Genomic DNA, 23,507 nt, shown 5'->3' with positions numbered 1-23,507 from the left:
TCGTGTCCTTGCTCATTATATAAACAATATAACGCGATCTTATGAGTAGATGCTGGTAGTGTTTAACTTAATTTAAATATGGCGTCTCATGCAAGATTTTGAAAGTAACTTCTATGAGCTGTTACGTCGGTTCGTCGATGATACGAGCTTGGGTAGATTCAAGTGTTGTGCTTGCCTGATTGAACGGAGGTGGTTCTCGCTGGAAAACCTTTGTTGCCAATCTGGTGGTAGAAATCACAACGCACTACTGTTAAGAGATGAATTAGCCATATGGCTAAAAATCTCTATAATAAAGACAAAAAAAAACAACGCACTTACCAATAGTCAATTGGAGCCACATCGTATCGGAACAAAATCTTGCTGATCTTATTTCGCGCGGGGCGTCGACAGAACAAATCCAACATATTGTCGCTACATTTGGAAGCCGGTAAAACCACACTAGAAATAATCGATTTTAGTCACGTTTATTTGTTTAATTGTTTATTTGTTCTGGTTGCATCAACAGACTAGAAATAGTCCCAATGATGTGTTGTAAAAAAAAGTACAGATTATACAGACGACATACATATACTACAGTTACTACAGTTACAAACGAAAATAACTAGGAAAGCATTGTCAACTTACTAAAAATTTATAAGTCTTAAATTTTACACTTAGCTGTTGGGCATCAAGCGCCTTCGGTGAGCAAAAAAGGCAGAGAATCTTCGGGCAAGCATATTCCGTGTCAAGTGGAAATCGAACATCGACGCTACTCGGTTGAACACTAGCTGCAAGCCGTAAATAGCGCTCCCTATGCTATAATTAGTTCGAAGAAGTGGAAGTCTCAGCATAAGGCTGTTGCGTAGTGATCGAGGTTGAACATTAATGTTCACTTGTTGCAGAATTGCTTCGCAGTCGTTTCTTCCTTGCAGAGTATCGGCGACGGTTAAAGGTGTATTCAGATCTGAGCGATATTTCACGCGCGGAGAGAGATTTTGCGAAAGTACGAGAGGGAGAAGAGTACTAGTTGTCTCTCTCCTTCCAACGCAAATTTTGCTCCGCTCCGCTAATGTACGCTTAGATCTGAATTCACCTTAAGGCTCTGAAAACATCTCTTCGGATACGTAAGGGCTCGATATTGATCAATTGGCAGCGATTCTCGTAGCTTGGAAGACGAAGTGGGTATCTCCAAGGCAGCTTACGGAGCGCGAAGCGAAGAAAACGTCGTTGAACAGATTCAATTCGCTCGGCCCCATTATTGTAGTTCGGGCTCCAGATAGCAGAGCAGTATTCCAACGTAGATCGTACGAGAGAGCAATAGAGCGATTTCAAGCAGTAAATGTCCGTGAAGTTCTTAGTAATCATGAAGACAAAGCCAAGCGTTCTGGACGCTTTGTCGACGACATACGATATATGGTGTGAGTATGTCAGCTTTGAGTCTAGAAAAATGCCTAAATCTTTCACGCAGTGCACCCGTTCGATAGTCGTGCCTCGTAGTTTGTAGTTGAAAATAATCGGTTGTTTCTTGCGTGAGAAAGTAATAACTGTACATTTAGTTGGGTTGACCACCAGCCGGTTTAGACTACACCAGTCAGCAAAGATGTCAATCTGATTTTGGAGAGAACGGCAGTCGGCGAGTGAGCGGATGCGCAGAAAAACTTTCAGATCGTCTGCAAACGATAATCGTGGCTCTGTGATAACATGGTGAACGTCGTCGAAGTAGAGGAGAAATACCAATGGTCCTAGATGACTGCCCTGAGGTATACCGGACTTTGCGCAGAAGCTTGCTGAGCGACAAGTACCCAAAGTTACTGTCAATTGGCGCTCCGTGAGGTATGAATGAAACCATCTCAAAAGATTTCCAGCGATCCCTAGCCTATCAAGCTTAGCGGTCGCAATTTCGCTCCTTTGTCAATCAAAATTGGATCTCTTAGCAACAAAAACAAGCAATGACACTGATAATGACCATGCATCAGAACCCTAGTCTTAACCACTTCAAACTAGGGAACAATGAATAGAAGATTTGGAATCACATAGGTGAAGACTAACTCATTTTTTCCTTGTTTCAAGATCATCCTCGGTCAAGGCAACCCGGGGACTTGTCACTATCTACAAGGCATAAAAAGTAACAAGGACTAAGATGTGTTCCTTTGATTACTGAAAAATCCTGTTCCCCTAGTCTGAAGTAGACAAGACTAGGAATCGGTGGTAGATCTTACATCCCGTAACGTACCACGAAAAGGTGATCTACCCACGTTACGGGCCCGATCTTAGTAAGCCTACTTGTTGGATTGAAAACTAGTTAGAACCAAATCGACTTCAGTTAATTTAGGTTTAGACTAGGCAAGTCAAATGATCAACTCAGTTGAATTCAATTGGCTTGAAAAGTTGAGCCTAGTTAAACTTTTTTTTTCAATTCAAGTGAGTTGATTAAGTCAGTTGAATGGCATGGTTTACACGTTCAATTCGCGTTCAAGTCAGTTGAATTCAACTGACTTGATCAATTGACTTGCCCTGTCTAAACCCTGCTTTAGACATCTTGATGCCATTTGTGACAGCTGTCAAACTTTCCGTTTCCGTTCCGCTTCCGCCCACATTGCGTTTGGGCCTTAACACTCTGTGGCGGAATGGTCCCGCATGGAGCACAATAGGTGAGCGAGGTGAATTAACCGACCTTCCTGCACTGACCAATAGCACATTGATAAGGAGCAATGAGCAGTAGCCGTTTCTCTTATCAATGTTGGTGTATGCTTTGTTTATAATTTAAACAGGTTTCCCACAGTGACCCATGTCCAAAAAAGTCTTCTTGGGTTTTCGTTCAATAACTTCGCTAAATCAAGGGCATACATAATTATTCACCAACTCCTGAAATCAAAGAGTCCTGAATATTTGTACAGCAGACTACATCACTTCAGAGGAGTGAGATTGAGGAAATTTGTTATCCCAAGACACAGAACGAATCAGTATGGTACTATGGTAGAACCTTTTTCATTAGAGGAGTTGTTCACTGAAACGAACTTCCTCAGGAGATAATTCATGAAAATAGTATGGTTATGTTTCGGAAGACCTGTCAAGAACTATTTTGAATTAGTTATAATTTTAGAATTATAAGTAGGGGAAATGGATGTAATGTCGGCCTGAATGTCCCTAATTTGGGCCCATACATAAATTCAGCTATCGACTAAATTTCCAATAGCGACCAAACATATCCATTAGGGGGGAGAGGTGGCTCATCGATTCTTCCGGTTCGCCTCCTAGCATCGTGCTATAAGGTACCAGGCAATAACCAGGGTAGTTGATCGATAGCTCGATGACGTCATTTCGTTGGCGTCTGCAATGGGAAATTCTCATAGCAGGCGTTGACGATGGGACGTTGTCGAGTTGTTCAATAGCAACTATCGTGGTAACTCACCGTTTACCTGTCGATCTGCCAAATTTGGAAAGACGTCTGCATTGAATTGTCTCATATAATAATATTCCGCCCACTATATCACAAGAAATTACGAGTAGCTGAGTGGAATGGAGATAAGTTAAGCATTGGGTACAGGACCAAGTCTCCTCTGGGTGGTGCCAAAAGATGAGTGCAATAGAATCATCAAGTTGCCATAAGGCACGGAATGAGACTATTGCATGGCTGGGTAGTCAAAGTCTTCCATTCGTTAGTCATTTCAGGTGGATTAGAACAGGTTTAGGTGGGCGTTGACCAGATTTTTCTGGATTTTTCAGATGTAATCCTGGATAGGACCCTGTCATTGAACGTCGCGTGAAAGTGGAACTTAATGAAGGCCTAAGTACTTTTTCGTAGTTTTTAGTTTTCTGATTTGAAAGATCGTCGGTTACAGTGGCCTGCTTACTGAGCAGAAAAATGCGGTCCCAGGTCCTTACATATCAAAGAAATGTATGGTAAAATCGCTTGTGTATCGTGTATTTTGCGAAACTTGTTGTTGTCGTTGGTTCCGGGTTTGAATGGATACAAAAATTTGAGCAACGGTATTATGTGATATGAGGGACTCGGTGGCCTTAGAGCAACCGTTTTTGCTTACTGAGCAGAACATCATGAGTCTAATCTCAGGCCCATCCACATTCAAGATTCGTCAATCGTTTTATTTGTTAATATGACTACATGGTAATAACAGCAACTCGGTGATTAAAAAGGTGCTCGTCTGTCTAGTGGCAAACGTTTTTGTTTACTGAGCAGAAGACCGTGGGTTTAGTCCCAAGCTCCTTCGCGCTATATGATCGTTAAGACATCAATTCAGCTTATCGTTTACCAAAACGAACCCTGCTGCAAACCCAATCCTCTTATCCAACATCCCAGTGATTCCTCGTGGAAGTGCAGAGGTATTCTCGGCTTCCATCAAAGCGAGTGTCATGTCAACACAATTCTTCCCATTCCTTTCTTGACCTGTGTTCGGGCGCAGCCGGCGCTGGTATTGCCTAATTTAAGATCACCAGTTTTTACACATTGAGGATGATTGCTAGTCCCAAGCATCGTCTATTGGCTCTCTGTGTAATTACAGCTGATCTGGCAGTAACAGAGTAGCAACCGTGGGCGGTCAATCAAGCTCAAGCTCAAGCTCAATAGCGACCAAACATATCCATTAGTACCGTCCCAATGACGCGTTTATCTAGATAAAATGGATAAATAGCAGATTTTTAGCGATGGGCCCAATCTTAGATCCATAGGCCAACAGTAGAACCATTTCCCCTATATGAATTTAATCATCATGTGAAATATGCACTTCATTTATACTAATTATTATGTTTGCTTAGCGCAAAAAAGATGTAAATCCTATGTTACAGGTGTAAAAAAAAAATATAAAATAAAATTCGTTCGAAGCATTAAGCTTTATGCTGGGTTTAGACAGGGCAAGTCAATTGATCAAGTCAGTTGAATTCAACTGACTTGACCGCGAATTGAACGTGTAAAGGTAAACCATGCCATTCAACTGACTTGATCATTCAGTGTTCACTCGGCTGTCGACAAAAGCAGGCCACTCTCGATGTGTACCACGCGATCGTCTGTTATCTCAGCAGCAACCATTGTGTGGTCATTGTTCTTCATCAGCAGTTATTTTGGTCGATGCGTCGTCGACTTTGGAAAGCAACCGCTTAGTGATGAGTGTATGAGTGCTGACCACGTTTTGCTTCCATTGCTGCAATGGAAGCGCTCTGACCCTCGTTGGCGTAACTGCCATACAATGAAACCACTGGAAGCGGCTCCAGTTCTGATGGAGGAGGCTTTTTGGATAGCGAAAGATAAAGTGTTTATTGTGTTGTACCTTTTGACTATAGTTCTAAGATGTATTGTATAGTGACCAAGAATCCTCGTAAATTTAATTCGTTTGAGCCTTATCAAATAAGTCAATAAACAACAACTGACTTGATCAACTCACTTGAATTGAAAAAAGTTGAACCAGGCTCAACTTTTCAAGCCAATTGAATTCAACTGAGTTGATCATTTGACTTGCCTAGTCTAAACCCAGCTTTAAGTGGAAGATGACACGATTGTGCCTATCTCGTAGTGGTCGTCTGAGAAAACGGAAGAGTTGTCAGTCTGCTTGCTATGTTTGTTCATGCCGAACGTGAACACTTTTCGGTAGAAAATATTTTGACCACCACGTGAAAATCAGTTTCTCTTCCCTGCTATCTACACACTTAATTTTTTCTGCCGAATCTCGGTATTTTTCCGACATTTACACAGTCGAGTTCTCAGCAAAAGTGGTGCTTGGTTTCTGAGTATCGGAATATGTTTTGCTGAATCTCAGCAAACAAACGTCATGTTTGCTGAGATCTCAGTAAAATTTATTGTCGATCAAAAAATTGCCGCGCTTGCGAAAACAAAAGTAAGTGTGTAAATAACTCGACTATATTTGGCTATGTCATGTCACACAGCTGATCGACGACCAGAAGGTGCAAACGTTTCGCACAAGCCGAGAATACTGAAATGCTATCTATAGCCTGATAATCAGTGGTGGCACGAGTCCTGGAGTTTAACATTTTTTCCTTAACATTTGATACTTTTTGCGATAACCATTTTGACGACACACAAAAACAAACTGGCAAGCGGCAAAAATGTCATGACATTTCTAAACTGTTTTCTGCCAGCGACAGAACATTTTCGCACAAAGAAGCAGACAAGACCGGCGGTGCGCGCGACATAAATTTATGTCGTGTAGAATTTTGCTGATTTCTGGCTAATTACTGCATTTATTTTATGTTTATTGCATGGAATTAAAAGATAAGAATGAAGACTGACCACTCATAAGCATTGATGTTAAAATTATGCGTAAATAAGGGAGTTGGTAATTTACTGTCACACGCAAGCCTGCAGCTAAAATTTCATTACAATAAACTGTTTGGAAAAATCAGGCTGCGAGATTTTATTTATTCTCTATCTCCGCTGTTCGCTTGGAATGTAGTTGTAAACGGCCGCCCGTGTGCTGGCTGTTTTGTTTCGCTCTGGACGATGGTTTTTCAAAAAATGTACTGTTGCCACCTCTGCTGATAATAGATGTACAGCTGGTTGATCGAGACAGTGTTCCGCTCACATTCCTTTACCTCCACTTTCACCGAAACAGCAACAGCAGCAATATTGTAGTTCCGTAGCAGTTATTTTGTTGATCACCGACTAAACGGTCCATCGTCTGCACAGACGGACTCTGTGCAGACTGCCACGCGCTCGCTCGACTACAGTTCGGGTGATAGTGAATTTTCAATTTCTATTAAAGGTACGTAAAAATAATAGCGTCAGGACAATTTTACAGTTACATTTAACATTGCTTGCCACATTGCCACACTCCCGGCTCTGAGTTTCGGTCAGTGTTTTTTCCCTTGATTTGTTTTCCGTCGATTTTGTTTTCCGTGCTGAGCACCAATGCAGCTCCCACATCTGGACCCACCTCCCATCGACCCATCAACTCATGAACCGGGGCCCAACGGCTTTACTTCCCTTCCGAAGGAAGGCGTGATTAGAGATGTTATGCCTCAGAACATCCCGGCGGCGCCGACTGGGATTGAACCCAGGCCTGCTGGGGTGAGAAGTAATCACGCTTACCACTACACCACCGGCGCCGTTTCGGCCAGTGTTGTCTTCGCTTAATTTGGGACTAAGTCATTTGTCACTATCATGACTATCACGAGCAAAAATTCGGTGGTGTAAAACATACAGTTATGGATCACCCACAATTATGGATCACTTCCATAGGATTAACACGCTAGTAAGGTCCATAATTGTTATTAGTTGATCCATGATTATGCGGTGCGTGTGAAAATTGTCACCTCGTGTGAGGTAACTCTCCGTGCAAATCAAATGGAGAGTCACCTAACGCGAGGTGATAATTATCACCCCACCGGTGACAAAGACTCGCAGAATTGCAATGGTTATATTGAACCTAGTACCAATCAATTTGTTTCGTCATAGTTTGAACTTTTTTCATCTGGAAAATCTCCGGAGGTAGCTCCACAGATTCATAGGCCTATTCTGCGCGGCGTGTGAGGTGGGGTGACAGTGCAGTGTTGGTGAAATGAAAATTCTTTCGCCATTTGATCTTCACGGAGAGTCATCTCACCCGAGGTGACAATTGTTACTTCACCATCAGTTCACTGTCACTTCACCTCACACGCCCGCAGAATGCAGTTGCTTCTGCTTCTAGGATTGGCCAGTGTGCAGAGTCGTCTGGGTGTGTATTAATCTGGAATATTGTTGTGTCCTACTTGGCCTGCCCCGTTAATGTATGCCCAGACGACTCTGCACTCCGCTTCGAAGCTAGATGAGTTGCTGCTGTAGTCATGCTGCATCCCCGTCCACATGACATTTCGCCACCTGCGCTGCCACCACAAGTACCCTAGTCCGGACGCTCCACCGCCGTACAAGTGACTGACCATAAACAATAAACAACCACTAAAAATGACAGCTGCAGCTCTGCTCGTGATCTAAGTTCACGAATGCAGGAACGTAATCACGCTTATGGGTGCATGATATCACAAAATCATGATTTTATTTGGTACTAGCTGAACCCCGTGAGAGCGTTGCTTCGCTTGCATTGCAACTAAACTATGATTCCGAACCCAGCTTTATTTATAGGGTTTGGACAGGGCAAGTCAATTGATCAAGTCAGTTGAATTCAACTGAGTTTAACATGTAAACCATGCCATTCATCTGACTTGATCAACTCACTTGAATTGAAAAAAGTTGAACCAGGCTCAACTTTTCAAGCCAATTGAATTCAACTGACTTGATCAATTGACTTGCCCTGTCTAAACCCAGCTTAAGGGTCAGACAGACAGACAGAAATTAATTTTTATATAGGGGAAATGGCTCTAATGTTGGCCCATCGGTAAAAATCTGCTATTTATCAATTTTATCTAGATGAACCCGTCATTGGGACAGTACTAATGGATATTTTTTGGTCGCTATTGAAAATTTAGTCGATTGTTGAATTTATGTATGGGCCCAAATTAGGGGCATTTAGGCCGACATTACATCCATTCCCCCATACATAGATTTACTAAAGCGTTACGAATTTGCTGCTCGCCCTGCGCAGGCGTGAACTACATATTATGTTCATATTTGCGTGATCACGTTTTCGGGAACTAAGTCATGAATTAATGTGAACTAGTAATTCAGGTTTTCATGATTTTTTTGTTCTTGAATACCGGAACGGTTTTTTGGGGTATTCATTGTGCACATAAGTGTTTAGTTGGTGAGAATTCCATGATCTGGATTGTAACCGTTTGGTCACAAGTTCATAGATTTTTGTCATTTATATTATATATTCAGAACCTTCACGTTTCTTGTGCAAGAACAGCAGTATACCACAGAAGTGATAGGGTTCTGTACCGCTGTGAAAATGTTGTGCCGTTACGTTATGTCCACCATAGAGCTACAAACAACTGTACAAAACAAGGCTGACGGGATGATGGAAAATTGGGAGAAAGAACGGCCATTGCCCAAAATCGACCTCTTTCAATATCAGGCGTCCGTGTGCTAAGACGCATTTCAATTTGCTAAGTGCAGTGGTTGGTGTTTTGAACGATAACCAGGAGACCCCCCCTAGCAGCATCTAGTGTGCGCTAGGGAAATTTAACGTTCAGGACCTCTTTTTTATATTGGACCTTAAAAAGATCATCCGTCAGCACACGGCCGGCTCGTAAAATTGGAAACAGTTTCCGAGCCTAATTATCAAGGATCAAACGATATTATCTGGCCAAACGTAGGCCATAATCGTAAAGGAGTTTTCCCTTCTCGGTTTGACCAAGGTGGCTTTGCCACGGTCGGCCGATCGTGCCAACGAAGGACGACGCCTGCCATCCCACCGTCCAGCAACGCCCACTGGCCTTTCATCCGCTCGCTTCGCCAATCTGGCGAGAGTTCCGGCCGCACAGTAGGACAGGAGTCACTGTGTCGGCCATCCCGATTCACCATCAACGGCAGCAGCGGTATGTACCGGTACAGTAAACAACGCGATTAGGCTACACGACACATATTACACGAAATTATGAACACAGAACAACACGCACGTAATACAGAAAGTGGAAAATAAATGCGTTTAAAGAAAAGTGAAAGTTCTTCGTTTTTGTATCGCGAAACCCTCTGATTACCCGGTAGCTAGCCGACCCTGGGTGTTCCGGAGCTTGCTCTTGTCGCCTGAGTCGACCGGGTGCTGTATGTTTGATCTCCTAGTAGGTAGTTGGTGAGTGCTGAGTTCTGACATCAGTTATAGGATCAACAACTTTGTCCAAGACGTCAAGTCTCCTGAATGTCAGAGTAAATAGTTGGATTTCTACGTCACCTATGCGGTTGGGTTTCAAACTATCTGTTCGTGTCAATAGATGGTTCTAATTATTGTGAGAAAATTTGCTCAAGACACCATGACGTTTCGGAGTTATCAGATTGCATTCCAGGCCCATAGTGCATTGACGGACTTTAAAATCATTTTCACTACCAAATGACAATATCAAAGTAGGGTAGAGCACTACTTCGTCGTAATCAGAATCTATCGATCAGAAAAGATCTATAATAGGGGAAATGGATGTAATGTCGGCCTAATTGTCCCTAATTTGGGCCCATACAAAACATCAGCAATCGATTGAATTTTCAATAGCGACTAAAAATATCCATTAGTACCGTCCCAATGACTCATCTTTGAGAGAAATTAAGGAGGTAAAGCGCGGGTTGTTCTTAGTTGGACAGAAATTAGATCAAAAACCCTACGTACGGATCATTTGAATTGGAATTTTCCTGCTTCCCCGTTTGTAAATCCAAAACCCTATTCCGGGCGAGGGGAAAGCTATATTGCGGTACATTCTAAAGTGGATGCTGTTTTTTATACTACCATCGGTTGTTCGCATATCTCAACACTTGAATCAGACGACTATGTGGTGTTATGGTGTTTTCAGCCAATATGGTGTCCTCCTACATCTACAAATAAAAACCCTTGCCTCTGCCGAATCGAGTCCAATAAATTAATTCATGTGACGATAGGCATACGAATTAATTGATCGCAAACTCGAGCGGCATTCAATTAGTGCTTCAAAAGCTGTGGATGTTCCCATCGTTGACAATGTTAGTTCGAGCCACGCTGCCCGCAAAACACAATCACCCACTGTAAGTTTCCTTTGATTTCCAATCATAAATATAATTCAGTTTTCAGGAAGGAACCCTTTTTATCATTAAAAAACCTTGCTCACACTCTGGAAGAAACGCTGTGTATCATTTCCGGCATTGTGCTTCGTCTGTAGATGTTCGGAATAAAGAACGATAGCAGCCCGTAGGCGATCAATAGCGTTCCAGGGATGACAAAGGTCAGCTCGCACTGGGTTTCCAGCAGCAAACCAAACAGATTAGCGCCGGCAACTCCTCCCAGACGGCCAAACATCGACGATATGCAGACGGCCATTGCCCTAGAATTGTAGAATCACATCGTTCAGAAAAGTTTGATGACCTAACTTCTCACCACGATCCTTACATCAAATTATTCGGAAACAGGTCCACCGTGATCGCGGGCAGTATAGCAAAGCCTCACATCACCAGTATCATGTAGCATCAGACAGCGAGCGTTGGGATGTCCACAAAGGTCATCAGTAACCCCGCGATGCCACAGCCAGTAAAAACAAACACCAAAATCGGCAGCCTTCCCACGGTGTTGATGATCATTCCGATAATGGCGAACCATAGAGCGTAGATCACCTTCAAAATGAACGACATTTCATAAATGGTCACGTCCAACTTTTGGTGACACGTTTCATCGGCATCCAGCTCCGTAGTGCTGAAATTTCCCCGCTCGTAAACAACTTTGCAAATACTGAAACGATCCTGACCGATCTCCCGAGCCTCCATGACCTGATTCAAAATACTCGGGAAGAACATGTACGTTCCGTGTGAGGTTAGGTACGTACCAAACTGAAGGAAGCACACGATCATGGTCTTCTTCAGGAACGATCCCATGAACAGCGGAGCCGTCTGGTTCCAAACCAGTTTTGCCAACGCAGAGATTCCCTTCGTTCTGCTCAACTCGGCCCGACGATCTTTCGATTGCTGAGCCTCCGTTTCACCGAGGATCGATTCAATCGGAAGCGGTTCCACCTTCCTACCGCAGTTGAATCGATGAATCCACTGAACCGTCTCGATCGCTTGTGTGACGTCCCCCTGCATGAGCACAAATTTGGGACTTTCCGGAAACCAGATCAAGATGAAACCCGCGATCAGGCCGGGAATGCTGCAGACTACCAAGAACAACCGCCATGGGCGGTAGATAATACCTAACTTCCATCTACTCTCAATACTCACAAAAATCCGCCCAAAAATCGGAAGAAGGTTATCAACCAAAAGTTGGTCTTAAAACTGGAGATGACCGTTACGACGAATGTCAGCAACAGCGTCGGCACGATCACCTTCCGGCGGCCGCGGGCATCCGTTAAGAAGTCCCACAGGTGAGAACTGACACTGACTCCCAGGAAAGGCACGGCACTGAGAATTCCTTTCTCTTGGGTTGACAACTGCAGATCGCACCCGGCTACGGCGATCATGTAGCTTATACCCAACGTCTCGAGCACGGAGGCCGTCACGATCGTCTCGAAAATGGCCATCAGAACGATGTTGCATACGCCGAATTCTGGAACGGTCCGCAGGTTGAAGGTTGAAGGATCATCAAGTGTAAAGTGTGGCATACTTACTGGTTATCGAGAGAGCATCGTCAAAGGTTACAGCTTTCTCGTTGGTTACCGCAGTCGTCGGTTTGGAGTGATCCATGATGGTCCGCTCGGGTTGAAGTCTGCGTTCAACTGTTTTAAGTTGCACGTAAACACTGACTTGCAGTCACATTGTTCTATTTCGCGCTTTATAGAGTTGAACGGCCTTGTTTTTGCAGCGCTCGATAAGATCCGGAAAATTCTGGATATCCGCACAAATTGGACTTGTTCGCGATCTGAATGTATATTCAACTAGCGGAATGTGTAGCGGGCTCCTGTCGAGAGTGATTTATTCCGGACAGCTAGAGCTATCAACACTTTCCGGCAACCCGAATGTGCCATTTAATTTATATTTTTGAACCATTCGGATTTTATAAGGTGTTCGACAGAAAATAAGAGGTTGTTTATAAACTACGTAGACGGTTTTCTACGGTTCTACGAGTGTCTACAAATACAGATCCATGCAGATTGTTGAAAACATTGTATGATCAACTGCCTACGTTGATTAACAGTCCCTAATGCATATTTAAATATTTAAATATTTAACAGTCTTTGAACACGATTGTAAATAGATCGAAACGTCGGATGAACATTGTATACGACAGAAGTACCGATTCCTAACCTAGAACAATTCAGGCGAACAATTTGGATGATTCTGAATCCATACAAGCCTAGTTTTTTTTTTTGACTATTAGAGAGATTTTTAGCCGTTGGCTAGTTCATCTCTATAAAATAGGAGGCCCTAGAGCGGGTTCTGCTACCTGCAAATGTTGTTACGGAGTTGGCTTACAATTCACACGTACTCAAATAGAAGCAATTAAAACAGATTCCAGTAAAAAGACTAACAATACAGGCAACGAGAAAAAGAAACAATTTGGTACATCAAAGTTATGTAGGGTTTTAAAAGAGATCGGAGCTCCTCCGTCCGGCAGAGATGTCCCGTCAGCCAAAAGAAAGTTAAAAACCTAAATGTTGTTGTATAGCCCAGCGTCCTTGAGGAAATGAATAACTGTCGCTAAAGTGGAAGGTTCGTCGCCCAGTATGTCCCTAATGCTGTTGGGAAGTGCGTACTGCTACCGTAGTTATTGGTATTGCGGAAACAGGCATAGGATGTGTTCCACCGATGCAGTGGTTCCGCAAACGTAGCACATTCTGTGGAACTGCGTCCCACCAAAACTATGTGAGATCCTTGTATGTCCTCTCCTAAGACGAGAAACCACCTTCTGGTCCCGTAGTTACGACATATCCGTCCACTTGCTCGTCGTTCCTATGATTCTTCGGATGAAGAGGGATTGGGATTGGCACCACTCTGCTTTCCAGGCTTTCCACATTTTGCTGACTATCCATCGTTTTATGTCCTGTAGTGGTACTTCGTCGGTGTAACGGGGGCCCTGCCAGGCTGTCGGCTTCGCTGTTTCCTGGGATACCGCAGTGCCGAGGGATCCAGGAAAACACTGTGTTCGGAGGAGTGGCCTCCACAATACCCTGTATCCAGGGGTTAGTCAGGGTCTCCGATGTACGGGCTTGTATCACGCTGTACGAATCGGATAGCACCAGTATGGGCCGGTCCGAGGGTGTTGTATCGGCAACAAAGATGGCCGCAGCTTCGGCGGAGAAAACCGAGCATTGCGGCGGTAGGCTGCTACTCATAGGTGCTGAAATTCCGGCTACTCCAATTCCGACCCCGGCCTGGGAAAGCGATCCATCCGTGTATATGTGGGAATGGGTTGGATAGTCCGAGCCTAGCAGTTCGGCTACTGTTCTCTTCAGCGCTGCAGAGTTATCTCCAGCCTTGAACCTGCTTTTTATCCGACTCTACCAATCGAGCTACCAATCGATCTGAAACCGACGGGTATTCCTCAAAAAACTTGTTTTGAACAGAACAAGCTAAACTTTGATTACAGTAAACGCCAAAACAAATGCTGATAATAGGGAAAGTATTAATGGAAACCGCGTGAACGGTGTCCATATTACGTGCGATTTGACTTAATTGGTTATTTACAACATGAAATATCTTGAGATCCTGACCAGATAGAAAGTTACTGTATTCGAAAAAGTTGTTCAGAATGTCAAACCCTATTTCTTGGCGCACAATAGTTCAGATTTTTCTCACTACGCGGGCTAGTATACACGTGAAATTCTAGCTTATAATATACCTCGAGATCCTGATCAGGGGGTCAACTTTTTTCAAATCAAAACAAAATTACTAGCCCTTCTGGTGGCTGATGGCACAAGCTTCTAAGAAAATTATATTACAGCGAACCACATTATTTTAATTGATTTCTTTGCCAGGTAGTCGTCTGTCACTTCGTTTGTGGTTTTATCACAGATAACAGACATCTAAGTCAAATTCCTAAGGTGTGTAAGGAATTTAACTGCTATTTTGAATAGACATTTGAAACTAGCAATATCGTGGTGGTGCTAGTGTCGCTGCCCATCGACGTCGATGACCGGCAGACGTCATCTTAACATAAATGTCAAAATTGTTGTGAGCAAAACATTGTTTGTTTAAATCCGATCAAAACATGGGCCGCAAGTGCGAGTTTCATTTACTTACTTACTTACTTAAGTGTCCTGAGCGCCATCCCTGGCGCAAAGGGCCAACGTGAAAGATCTCCATCCTGGGCGATTGTTTGCTTTCGCCTTGACCTGGGCCCAGGTCAAATTCCGGTCGACTTGCTTAATCTCCTTGTTTAGGCTTCGCCGCCATGAGCCCCTGGGTCTGCCTCTGCTGCGATGTCCGGCTGGATTCCAATCCAGCGCTTGTTTGCAGATTTCATTTCCGCTCTTCCGTAGAGTGTGGCCAACCCACCTCCACTTACGTTCCCGAATTTCTGTCGATATCGGCTTCTGGTGACACCGTCGATGGAGCTCGGCATTCGAAATCCAGTTGTGAGGCCACCAAGCACGAATTATATACCGCAGGCATCGGTTGATGAACACCTGCAGCTTCTGTGTGATCTCCGCTGATACGCACCATGTTTCGCTAGCGTACAGCAGTACAGATTTCACGTTAGAGTTGAAAATTCGGATCTTCGTGCGGAGACTAATCTGATTTGACTTCCAGATGTTTCGTAAACTCGCAAAAGCAGCCCTTGCCTTCTTGATCCGTGCACCTATGTCACTCTTGGTTCCGCCGTCCGACGCTATCTGGCTGCCAAGATATTGGAAACTTTCAACCTTCTCCACTTCCTGACCAGCTACCGTAAAATTGGATGGATTTCCCGTGTTGATATCCAACGATTTAGTCTTGCTGACGTTGATGTTGAGACCTGCCGCTGAGGAGCGTTCGGCGAGATCGTCGAGCTTACTCTGCATGTCAGAACGCCGTTGTGATACTAAAGCAACGTCATCCGCCAAATCTAGGTCGTTTAGATGCTCCATTGTAATAGGCTGCCAGAGCAACCCACGGTTCGGCACACGGTCGATCGCACCAACCATTATCTCGTCGATTACGATGAGGAACAGTAGCGGTGATAGAATACATCCTTGCCTCACTCCAGCGACTACCCGAATAGGGTCAGATAGGGCTCCGTTGTGCAGCACCCTGCACGTGAAAGCCTCATACTGAGCTTCGATGAGGTTGACGATTTTATCCGGAACTCCCTTGCGCCTTAGGGCGCCCCACAGGTTTTCGTGGTTGAGTCGGTCGAAAGCTTTTTCGTAGTCAATGAAAACCAAGTAAAGGGACTCTTGGAATTCGTTGACCTGCTCCAAGATTATGCGGAGCGAGACAATATGGTCCACACAGGATCTTCCAGCACGGAATCCCGCCTGCTGCCGTCGGAGAGTCGCGTCGATCTTCTCCTGTATCCGGTTGAGGATAACTTTGCATAGAACTTTGAGAACACAACACAGTAACATAATGCCACGCCAGTTATCGCATACAGTTGGGTCCCCCTTCTTTGGGACCTTCACTAAGACGCCCTGCATCCAGTCAGCCGGAAAAGTCGCGGTGTCCCAGATATTGCAGAATAGTTGATGCAACATTTGTGCAGATAGCATGGGGTCAGCTTTGAGCATCTCTGCTGATATGCGATCGACCCCGGGAGCCTTGTTGGATTTCATGGTTCGGATAGCAGCTTCGATCTCCGGTAGGGATGGCGCCTCAGAATTGACGCGAGTGATGCGTCGCACTCTTGGCGGTTCATGCCGAGATGTTGATGGCTGGTTGACCGACGAAACTTGTAGAAGCTGTTCGAAGTGTTCAAACCAGCGTTTCAGCTGATCAGTGGGGTCGGTGAGCAACTGACCAGTCGCGTCCTTCACTGGCATCCTAGGATTCATCCTTGCTCCACTCAGGCGTCGTGAGATATCGTAGAGGAGACGGATATCGCCTGTTGCTGCGGCTTTCTCACCTTCATCGGCTAGGGAGTCCACCCACGCTCGCTTATCCCGCCTACACGAGCGCTTCACTTCCTTCTCGAGAGCCGAATACAGTTGGCGGGCCTGGTTCTTCGCTCCTCTGGTTCTCGCCCGCTCTATCGCGGCTTTTGCATTTCTCCGCTCCTCTATCTTCCTCCAGGTGTCATCCGTGATCCACTCCTTTCTCTGAGCGCGCAGCTCGCCCAGGTTGTTTTCACTCGTTTCAGTAAAGGCATCCTTGATCGCCGTCCATTGCTCTTCTACGCTGCCACCATCAGGAATATCCGCAGCTCTGGTCTCCAGTTCCTCGACGAATGACCTTTTTACTGCTGGATCTTCCAATCGGCGTGTGTTGAATCGCCGTCCGAGCCGCTCCTCCCGCCGCTGGACCCGCGCGATACGAAGGCGGATCTCTCCAACGAGGAGATGGTGGTCAGACGCGATGTCGGCACTGCGTTTGTTCCGAACGTCAAGAAGGCTCCTTCTCCATTTTCGGCTGATGCAGATGTGGTCGATTTGATTTTCGGTATGTCCATCACGGGAAACCCACGTGACTTTGTGCACTGGTCGATGGGGGAAGAGCGAACCCCCGATCACCATGTCGTTATTGCCACAAAACTCTGCCAACAGCTCACCGTTTTCGCTCATTTCGCCAAGACCATGGCGCCCCATGACACGCTCATAATCCGTGTTGTCGGAGCCGATCTTCGCATTGAAGTCGCCGATGTAGATCTTGATGTCACCTCTCGGAATTTTATCCACGACTGCATTCAGTTGACTGTAAAAGTTCTCTTTGTCCTGTAACTCGGCAGCATCGGTTGGCGCATAACGAGTTTCATTGGTGCGCAAATAAACAAGGTGTTACCAAGCGAAAATCTTTTCACAATTTTCCTGCACAAACTACAGGAGATTTTCTTCTCACGTAAAGTCCAAGCACTTGCAACAAAAAATTTATGTTCCGACCACTTCCCCCGGAGGCTTTTAGAATTCCTGGATGAACGGATGCAGGGTAAGCAGTGTTCAAATCTTACCACATTTTTCTGAATTTAAATGAGGGTTAATTATTAGAGTTCACACCATCATTGAATCATTTGAAGATACGCCGCCAGTGAACTAATAAAAAAGTAAGTTTTGCTCCTGACTACTATGCCCAGTTCAAATTGGAGCGAAAACGGTTGTAGATCTACAGGAAACTGTAAAAGAGTTTAGTCCGCAGAAACTCGATTGATTTCCATTGCTTTGTCTTGTTTGTTTTGAACTGATTTGACAGTTCATTTGAATACACGGTCAATAAGATCAACCCAAATTTTAGTTCAGTTAACTAATTAATCGCAAAAAGTGATAACTCGAGTCGCAACATTTCGTATGGCGGCGCTAGTGTTTCTAACGTATTTTATTTGAATTCTTCAAAAAATTTGTTCAAACTTGAATGTCTGTTCTCTGTGGTTTTATTATGTTCAGGGATGCTCTTAGTATTAATTGCAGGAACTTTCAAGAAGTACCGAGGAACTATATAATATTCCGCGAATTTCTATAATGTTCCAAAAATTTCTAGAAAACTGTGGGGTCTTCAGAGAAGTTCCATGAATATAAGGAATATTTTTTAGAACGTAAGAGAAGTTCCGAGAATTTCTTGTAAATTTGGAGAGCTTCATGGAGGAACGAAAACTCCAGGCAAGTCCAAAGAAGCTCAGGGAATTTTAGAAATTTCAAAGGAAGTTTTATGAGCTTCAAGGATCAAAAACCGAAGAATTTGAAAGCAGTTTAATTAACTTCTGGAAAATTACGGGAACTTGTTAAAAGTTCTAAGAAATTCAGGAAAGTCTAGAGATCTTTATTGAACAGTAGAGATCTCTAAAACAGTTCCATTTACTTCAAGGAAAGACCGAAAACTTTGAAAAAAATCTAGAAATTCGGGGAATTTTTTGTTTGTTTCGGCTTTTCAGTCTCCAAGAAAACGTGCTGATTACAGTTTTATCATTGTCATCGTTTCAATCCAGGGGATAAGATATGAGATCTTCATCAGGGCTAGTTTTAGATTAAGATCGTAAAACTTTTTGCGCTGTACGAAAGACGGCATAACTTTATATCTCCTGAGATAGGACAAGTTCAAAGACGGCAACGTTTTAAATAAAATATTGTAGCGTTTAGATTAGTATTTTTAAGTATTATGGCGAGCTTATGCAGACTAATTTTACCCGTAGTTATAGGGATCTAAATTGTGTTTAAATTAACAAATCTTGGCCAAGATTCCAGCCTTAGACTTCAAGCAAACCAGTCGAAGATTAGTTTAGCCCTAACTTGAGAATGCCGCCTGGGTTGCTACGGAATTCCACAGAATCCTACCTTGGATTCCAAGTCAATCCATCGCCGATTCCATAGAGATTCCTAGGAAATTCGTAATTCATCTGAATCCTGCTATGAGAGTCCCGCTTGCGCTTGCACAGAATATCGTCTTAAATTCCATGCAAACCAGTTAACATACCACAGAATTCTGTCGTCTGAGTTTCCACAGAATCCCGCCTTAAATTCACTGTCTTCCGAATCCCACCTGGGATTCCACAGCATATCGGCTTTCGATTCCAAGCAAATCCTTCTGAAATTCTACAGAACATCTTCTAGTGCATTCCAACAATCTAACAATTCCTAACATGCTGAGCTCTCTCACTTCGTTGAACTCGTCTACCGAACCCCGGAACGGTTCAAATAGTAATATAGCCATAGAAATGATCGCGAATTCGTCAAACAAACTTCCGCATTATCTCCATCATTCGCACGCAGACTCCTGTTGCTTAGTTTGATAAGCCAGATGATGAAATTTTCATCATCATCATCATCATTCGATGATAAGAACTAAGAACACAGACCAAGCGAGACAAAGCAGCAGCTGCCATGAAGGTAGCTTCCCCTGTTAGGCCGCGTGTTTGTATAATTTACGATACGTTTACTCGTGTTATTATAGAGGGCATGCTGATAACAAAGATGGGCTAAATTTGGTTAGAAACAGTTATCCGAGCCTCTCCGATTGCCATTTATTAAGAGTATCAACCTGTACGCAAAGCGTGCAGCTTGTAGTTTGTTAATCCCATTGACAGGTACAGTTTGCGTCTGGATCCAGCACGAATAGTACGTTGAACTTTGGAACACCTGCTGCAGGATGGAGATCGTAGAAAGGAAGGGATCAGGTACGTTTAAATCCAGGCGGGAAAATTCGAATCTTTACTCAACTTTCTTTTTCAAACTTCAGTTGGCAAATCGAGCAGCTTGACTATGGAGGATGCTCTAGCGATGGCAAGTAAGGAACCTTACAAATGCGACCCTGATAAACATAGCAAATGTGCCTTAACTAAGTTCTTCGGTTGCAGAATTCGGCATTTTCAACGTAGTCCTGATAATAGTGTCGGGAACCATCCTGGCTTCATTTTTGCTGGAAATCCTCGGTGTTAGCTACATCATTCCGGTGATTGGTCAGGACTTGGATGTTTCTACGAAGGAAAAAGGTGTGCTCAGTGCAGTGGGCTTTGCCGGGGTTATCGTCAGCTCGCATCTCTGGGGATTCCTAGCGGACACGTACGGTCGGCGGAAAATCATCATCCCGGCGTTGTTAATCACCTTCGTAATCAGCACGGTCTCCAGTTTCACCGCCAATTTCTGGGTGATCGTCTTCCTGCGGTTCATGGTGGGATTCTTGTGAGGTCCAGATTCTAGATTTTTTGGCAGACAACTTCAACCATCATTTATTTTGCAGCATTTCCGGTCCATCGTCGGCCACCTACGCCTATTTGGGAGAATTCCATAGCCGCAAAAATGCATCCCGGGCTATCATGGGAGCTTCCGTGGTGTTCGGAACAGGTGGTATATTACTTCCCGGTCTTGCCTACATCGTGATCAACCAGGGCTGGGAGCTGCCTCTTCCCTTCTTAGGCATCATCTATAGACCCTGGCGGCTCTATCTGATTGTATGCAGCTTACCGGGACTGATCTGTGCCTTGATATTGCTTAAATTCCCCGAGACCCCCAAGTTCACGTTCAACCAAGGTGACACGAAGCAAGCGATCGAGGCCATCCAGTGGGTGTATCGGTTCAACTCCCTGTGCAGAAAATCAGTTCCGCTTGTGATTGAATCCATCCAAGAAGATGCGGATGATCAACAGGAACGGGAGAAGCGGGATGCGCTGAGGAACACTAAGGGTTGTCTAGCCCTCATGCAACTGGTTTGGAACCAGACTGCTCCGCTATTTATGAGTCAACATCTGCAGAAGACGGTGATTGTATGTATTCTTCAGTTTGGCACGTACTTGGCGGCACACGGGATGTTCATGTTCTTCCCGGAGATTGTCAACCAGCTGGTTATCGTGAGGGACTCCGGCGTCAGTAGGGCCACCATGTGCGAGGTTATCTACCAGTATGGAAACTTCAGCGCCGTAAAGGAAGATCAGCAGGGCAACCTGATGTTGGAACCGGCTGCTTTTCAGCTTTCGTTTGTCCTGGAGCTAATCTACGCGGTGGGATTCGCCGTCATCGGAATGATTATCAACGCCGTCGGAAGGTTGCCCATATTGGTGTTCGTGTTCGTGACCTGTGGCGTAGCTGGGCTACTGCTGTTCGTAGTGGATATACCGATTGCGGTGATCTGGTTGTATATAGTGTTCCTGTGCAGCGGATATACGGCGGTCGTGGTCAACGCGATCATAGTGGATCTCTATCCGACCAGTTTACGGTAGGTCAAGGTCATGTTGGGGATGCCTGCGGGAAGAGCTTACCGAAATTGTTTTTGATCTATTCTAGGGCAATGGCCGTTTGCATCGCGCTGATGGTTGGCCGGCTGGGAAGTGTGGTCGGATCCAACATGTTGGGAATTCTGTTGGAACGGCACTGTGAGTTGACGTTCGGGATCGCTTCGGTATTGCTGATCATCTGTGGGCTATTGACGTTCTTTATACCGAACATTCGGCAATCGGTGCAAACGAAGACGACGTAAGATTGATTTGTATTCAACGGATCAAATGGACTTTTATGTCTCATATACTCAATGATGGGAGATTTGTATGTGATGTTTTCTAAAATCGGTGTGTATAGTGGCTTTCCGGAGATAATTTCACCATCCATTCATCGACGATCTACTCTACTCTGTGAGACGGATTAGTGGCGGTATTTGGAGAATAAGTATGGACTAGTGAGTTGATTTCCAGGGCATCGCTTGGTAACATTTTGAACATAGCTTATAAGTTCTCTAAAAATTCTGTATATGCTCTCTAGAGCTAGGTACTCAATATTCAAATTTTGAAGATCCTCTGGACTTTTTACTATTCGTAGATGATTTCTGAACATTTTGATGAAGACTCAAACGCTCTTTGAAGAACTCTGGACTTCTACTTCGAATCCTCCCGTACATGCCCTTGAAATTGTCTAACGCGTTCACATTCTTAAGGGCCTAACCAACCGGTCGGCACTTGACATTTTGACGTAGAAGTACGTCTTTGTTGACTATACAGGGGTGCAAACCAAAAAAAAAATGTGTGGCGAAATAAACACTGATGAAGCTAGCGATATGTATGTTGTTTGGACCGAGGCTGACGCGCTTGGCATACATGGCTCACAGCGACTCGTGAAATGCTAATGATTCCGATCAGTAGCGGGGCGGCTTCTTCCTCCTTCTTCGGTGAATGGACGCTCATGTGGGCTGCAGCTCGCTGCTTGCGGGCAGCCTTTCGTTGTGTACTGGAGAAAAATATGCAACGCTACGCAGCAGCACTGCTGCTGCTGATGACGACCAACCGGACACCACCACACACAGTGATTGAATACTGTGTAGAAATTTCGATAATGTAATCGATAAACTCGCACCAACTTTCAACCGATGCATCCGCCGTGTGTCTGGTCTTCTTCCTTGCACTCCCGCAGCATCCACGTGTGTCGAGGCTGGAATCCTCCCCTTTCGATACATATTCGCAAAAGCCGTATGTTTCAAAGCCACTAGTTTCCTGGAGAAGACGACCGGTGATGACGAGGGAGTGTTCCTCCTCAAAGAGGCAAACAAGCTCCTTCAAGGTTTCACCCAACAGAACCTCCCCCCCAGTGTCCAGGGTCCACTGGGTCGGAGACGAAGCGTGGGACCACTCTCCGCCTAAGATCATATGGGCATTAAATAAACCAACCAAAGAAAATCTGAACCCCCACACTGTGGTCCCGCGCTTCAACGAGCAACGCTGAATGGATACGAGCTCATTTATACTGATGGTTCAAAAACAGCGAGCGAAGTCGGCTATGGCGTATTCGGCCCCAACCTAGATACCAGCAGAGGCCTTCCTAAGCCTACATCGATCTTCTCGGCTGAGGCAGCTGCCATCTTCTCAGGCGTTACGGAGTCGAGCTTTTCCTGGAAGGTCATCATTACCGATTCGGCCAGTGTGCTGAAGGCCCTTGAGAGTCCGAAGAACCGACACCCGTTAGTGCAAGCAATCAAAATGGCTTCCAACAGCAACACCATATATGTCTGGGTTCCCAGCCACTGCAATATCAGTGGAAACGAGGCTGCGGACAAGCTGGCAGCGATCGGCAGATCGAAAACCCCAGTGGAACCGGAAGTCCCTGCAGCGGTTTTAAAAATCTGGATCAAAATGATCATCGCTTCGGCATGGGACAAGGAATGGGCTAATACCCGAGACCCTTTCTTACGCAAAATAAAAGGAGAATCGAAATGCTGGTCCGACACCAACAACTGGAAGGACCAGAGAGTACTGTCCAGATTACGCTGCGGCTACACCAGATTCTCACACGATCTCGGATCCCGTGATGGATTCCACAAGCAATGTATGGGGTGCTCAACCAAAATGTCAGTTGAGCATCTCATAATAAATTGCCCTGCACATCAAAACCTCCGAGACCAATACGGTATCGGTCTCAGCATCAGAGACGCACTATCCAATGACCCAGACAGGGAAAGATCACTTCTCGACTTCCTTAAAGAC

General features: G+C 44.8%; 1 protein-coding gene and 1 pseudogene across 2 annotated transcripts; one reads left to right on the top strand and one right to left on the bottom strand.

Moving 5' to 3' along the window:
- Positions 1–6,634: 6,634 nt before the first annotated feature.
- On the top strand, positions 6,635–21,654 carry LOC135707921 (putative transporter SVOPL). 2 transcript variants are annotated; one of them, XM_065229841.1, is made up of 6 exons: positions 6,635–6,710; positions 19,598–19,721; positions 19,784–19,831; positions 19,902–20,226; positions 20,285–21,256; positions 21,325–21,654. In XM_065229841.1, the coding sequence occupies exons 2-6, from the start codon at positions 19,694–19,696 to the stop codon at positions 21,515–21,517; spliced, it is 1,566 nt and encodes a 521-aa protein (XP_065085913.1). In that variant the 5' UTR covers positions 6,635–6,710; positions 19,598–19,693; the 3' UTR covers positions 21,518–21,654. The 2 variants fall into 2 exon arrangements, with proteins under 2 accessions (XP_065085913.1, XP_065085914.1); XM_065229842.1 differs by lacking the exon at positions 6,635–6,710 and having other exon boundaries at positions 19,409–19,721.
- On the bottom strand, positions 10,668–12,150 carry LOC135707942 (synaptic vesicle glycoprotein 2B-like; annotated as a pseudogene).
- Positions 21,655–23,507: the final 1,853 nt, after the last annotated feature.

This window comes from Ochlerotatus camptorhynchus, unplaced genomic scaffold, assembly GCF_037179485.1.
Source record: "Ochlerotatus camptorhynchus isolate MF236.1 unplaced genomic scaffold, CSIRO-AGI_Acam_v1.1 ptg000323l, whole genome shotgun sequence".
NCBI lineage: Eukaryota > Metazoa > Arthropoda > Insecta > Diptera > Culicidae > Ochlerotatus > Ochlerotatus camptorhynchus.
Note: the sequence above shows the minus strand (reverse complement) of the source record. Positions and strands in the feature narration are given on the sequence as shown.

Coding starts and splice junctions, on each gene's coding strand:
- LOC135707921 (XM_065229841.1), top strand. CDS start 19,694: ATGGAGATCGTAGAAAGGAAGGGATCAG. Junction 19,722..19,783: donor CGTAGAAAGGAAGGGATCAG/GTACGTTTAAAT, acceptor TTCAAACTTCAG/TTGGCAAATCGAGCAGCTTG. Junction 20,227..20,284: donor CGGTTCATGGTGGGATTCTT/GTGAGGTCCAGA, acceptor TTTATTTTGCAG/CATTTCCGGTCCATCGTCGG.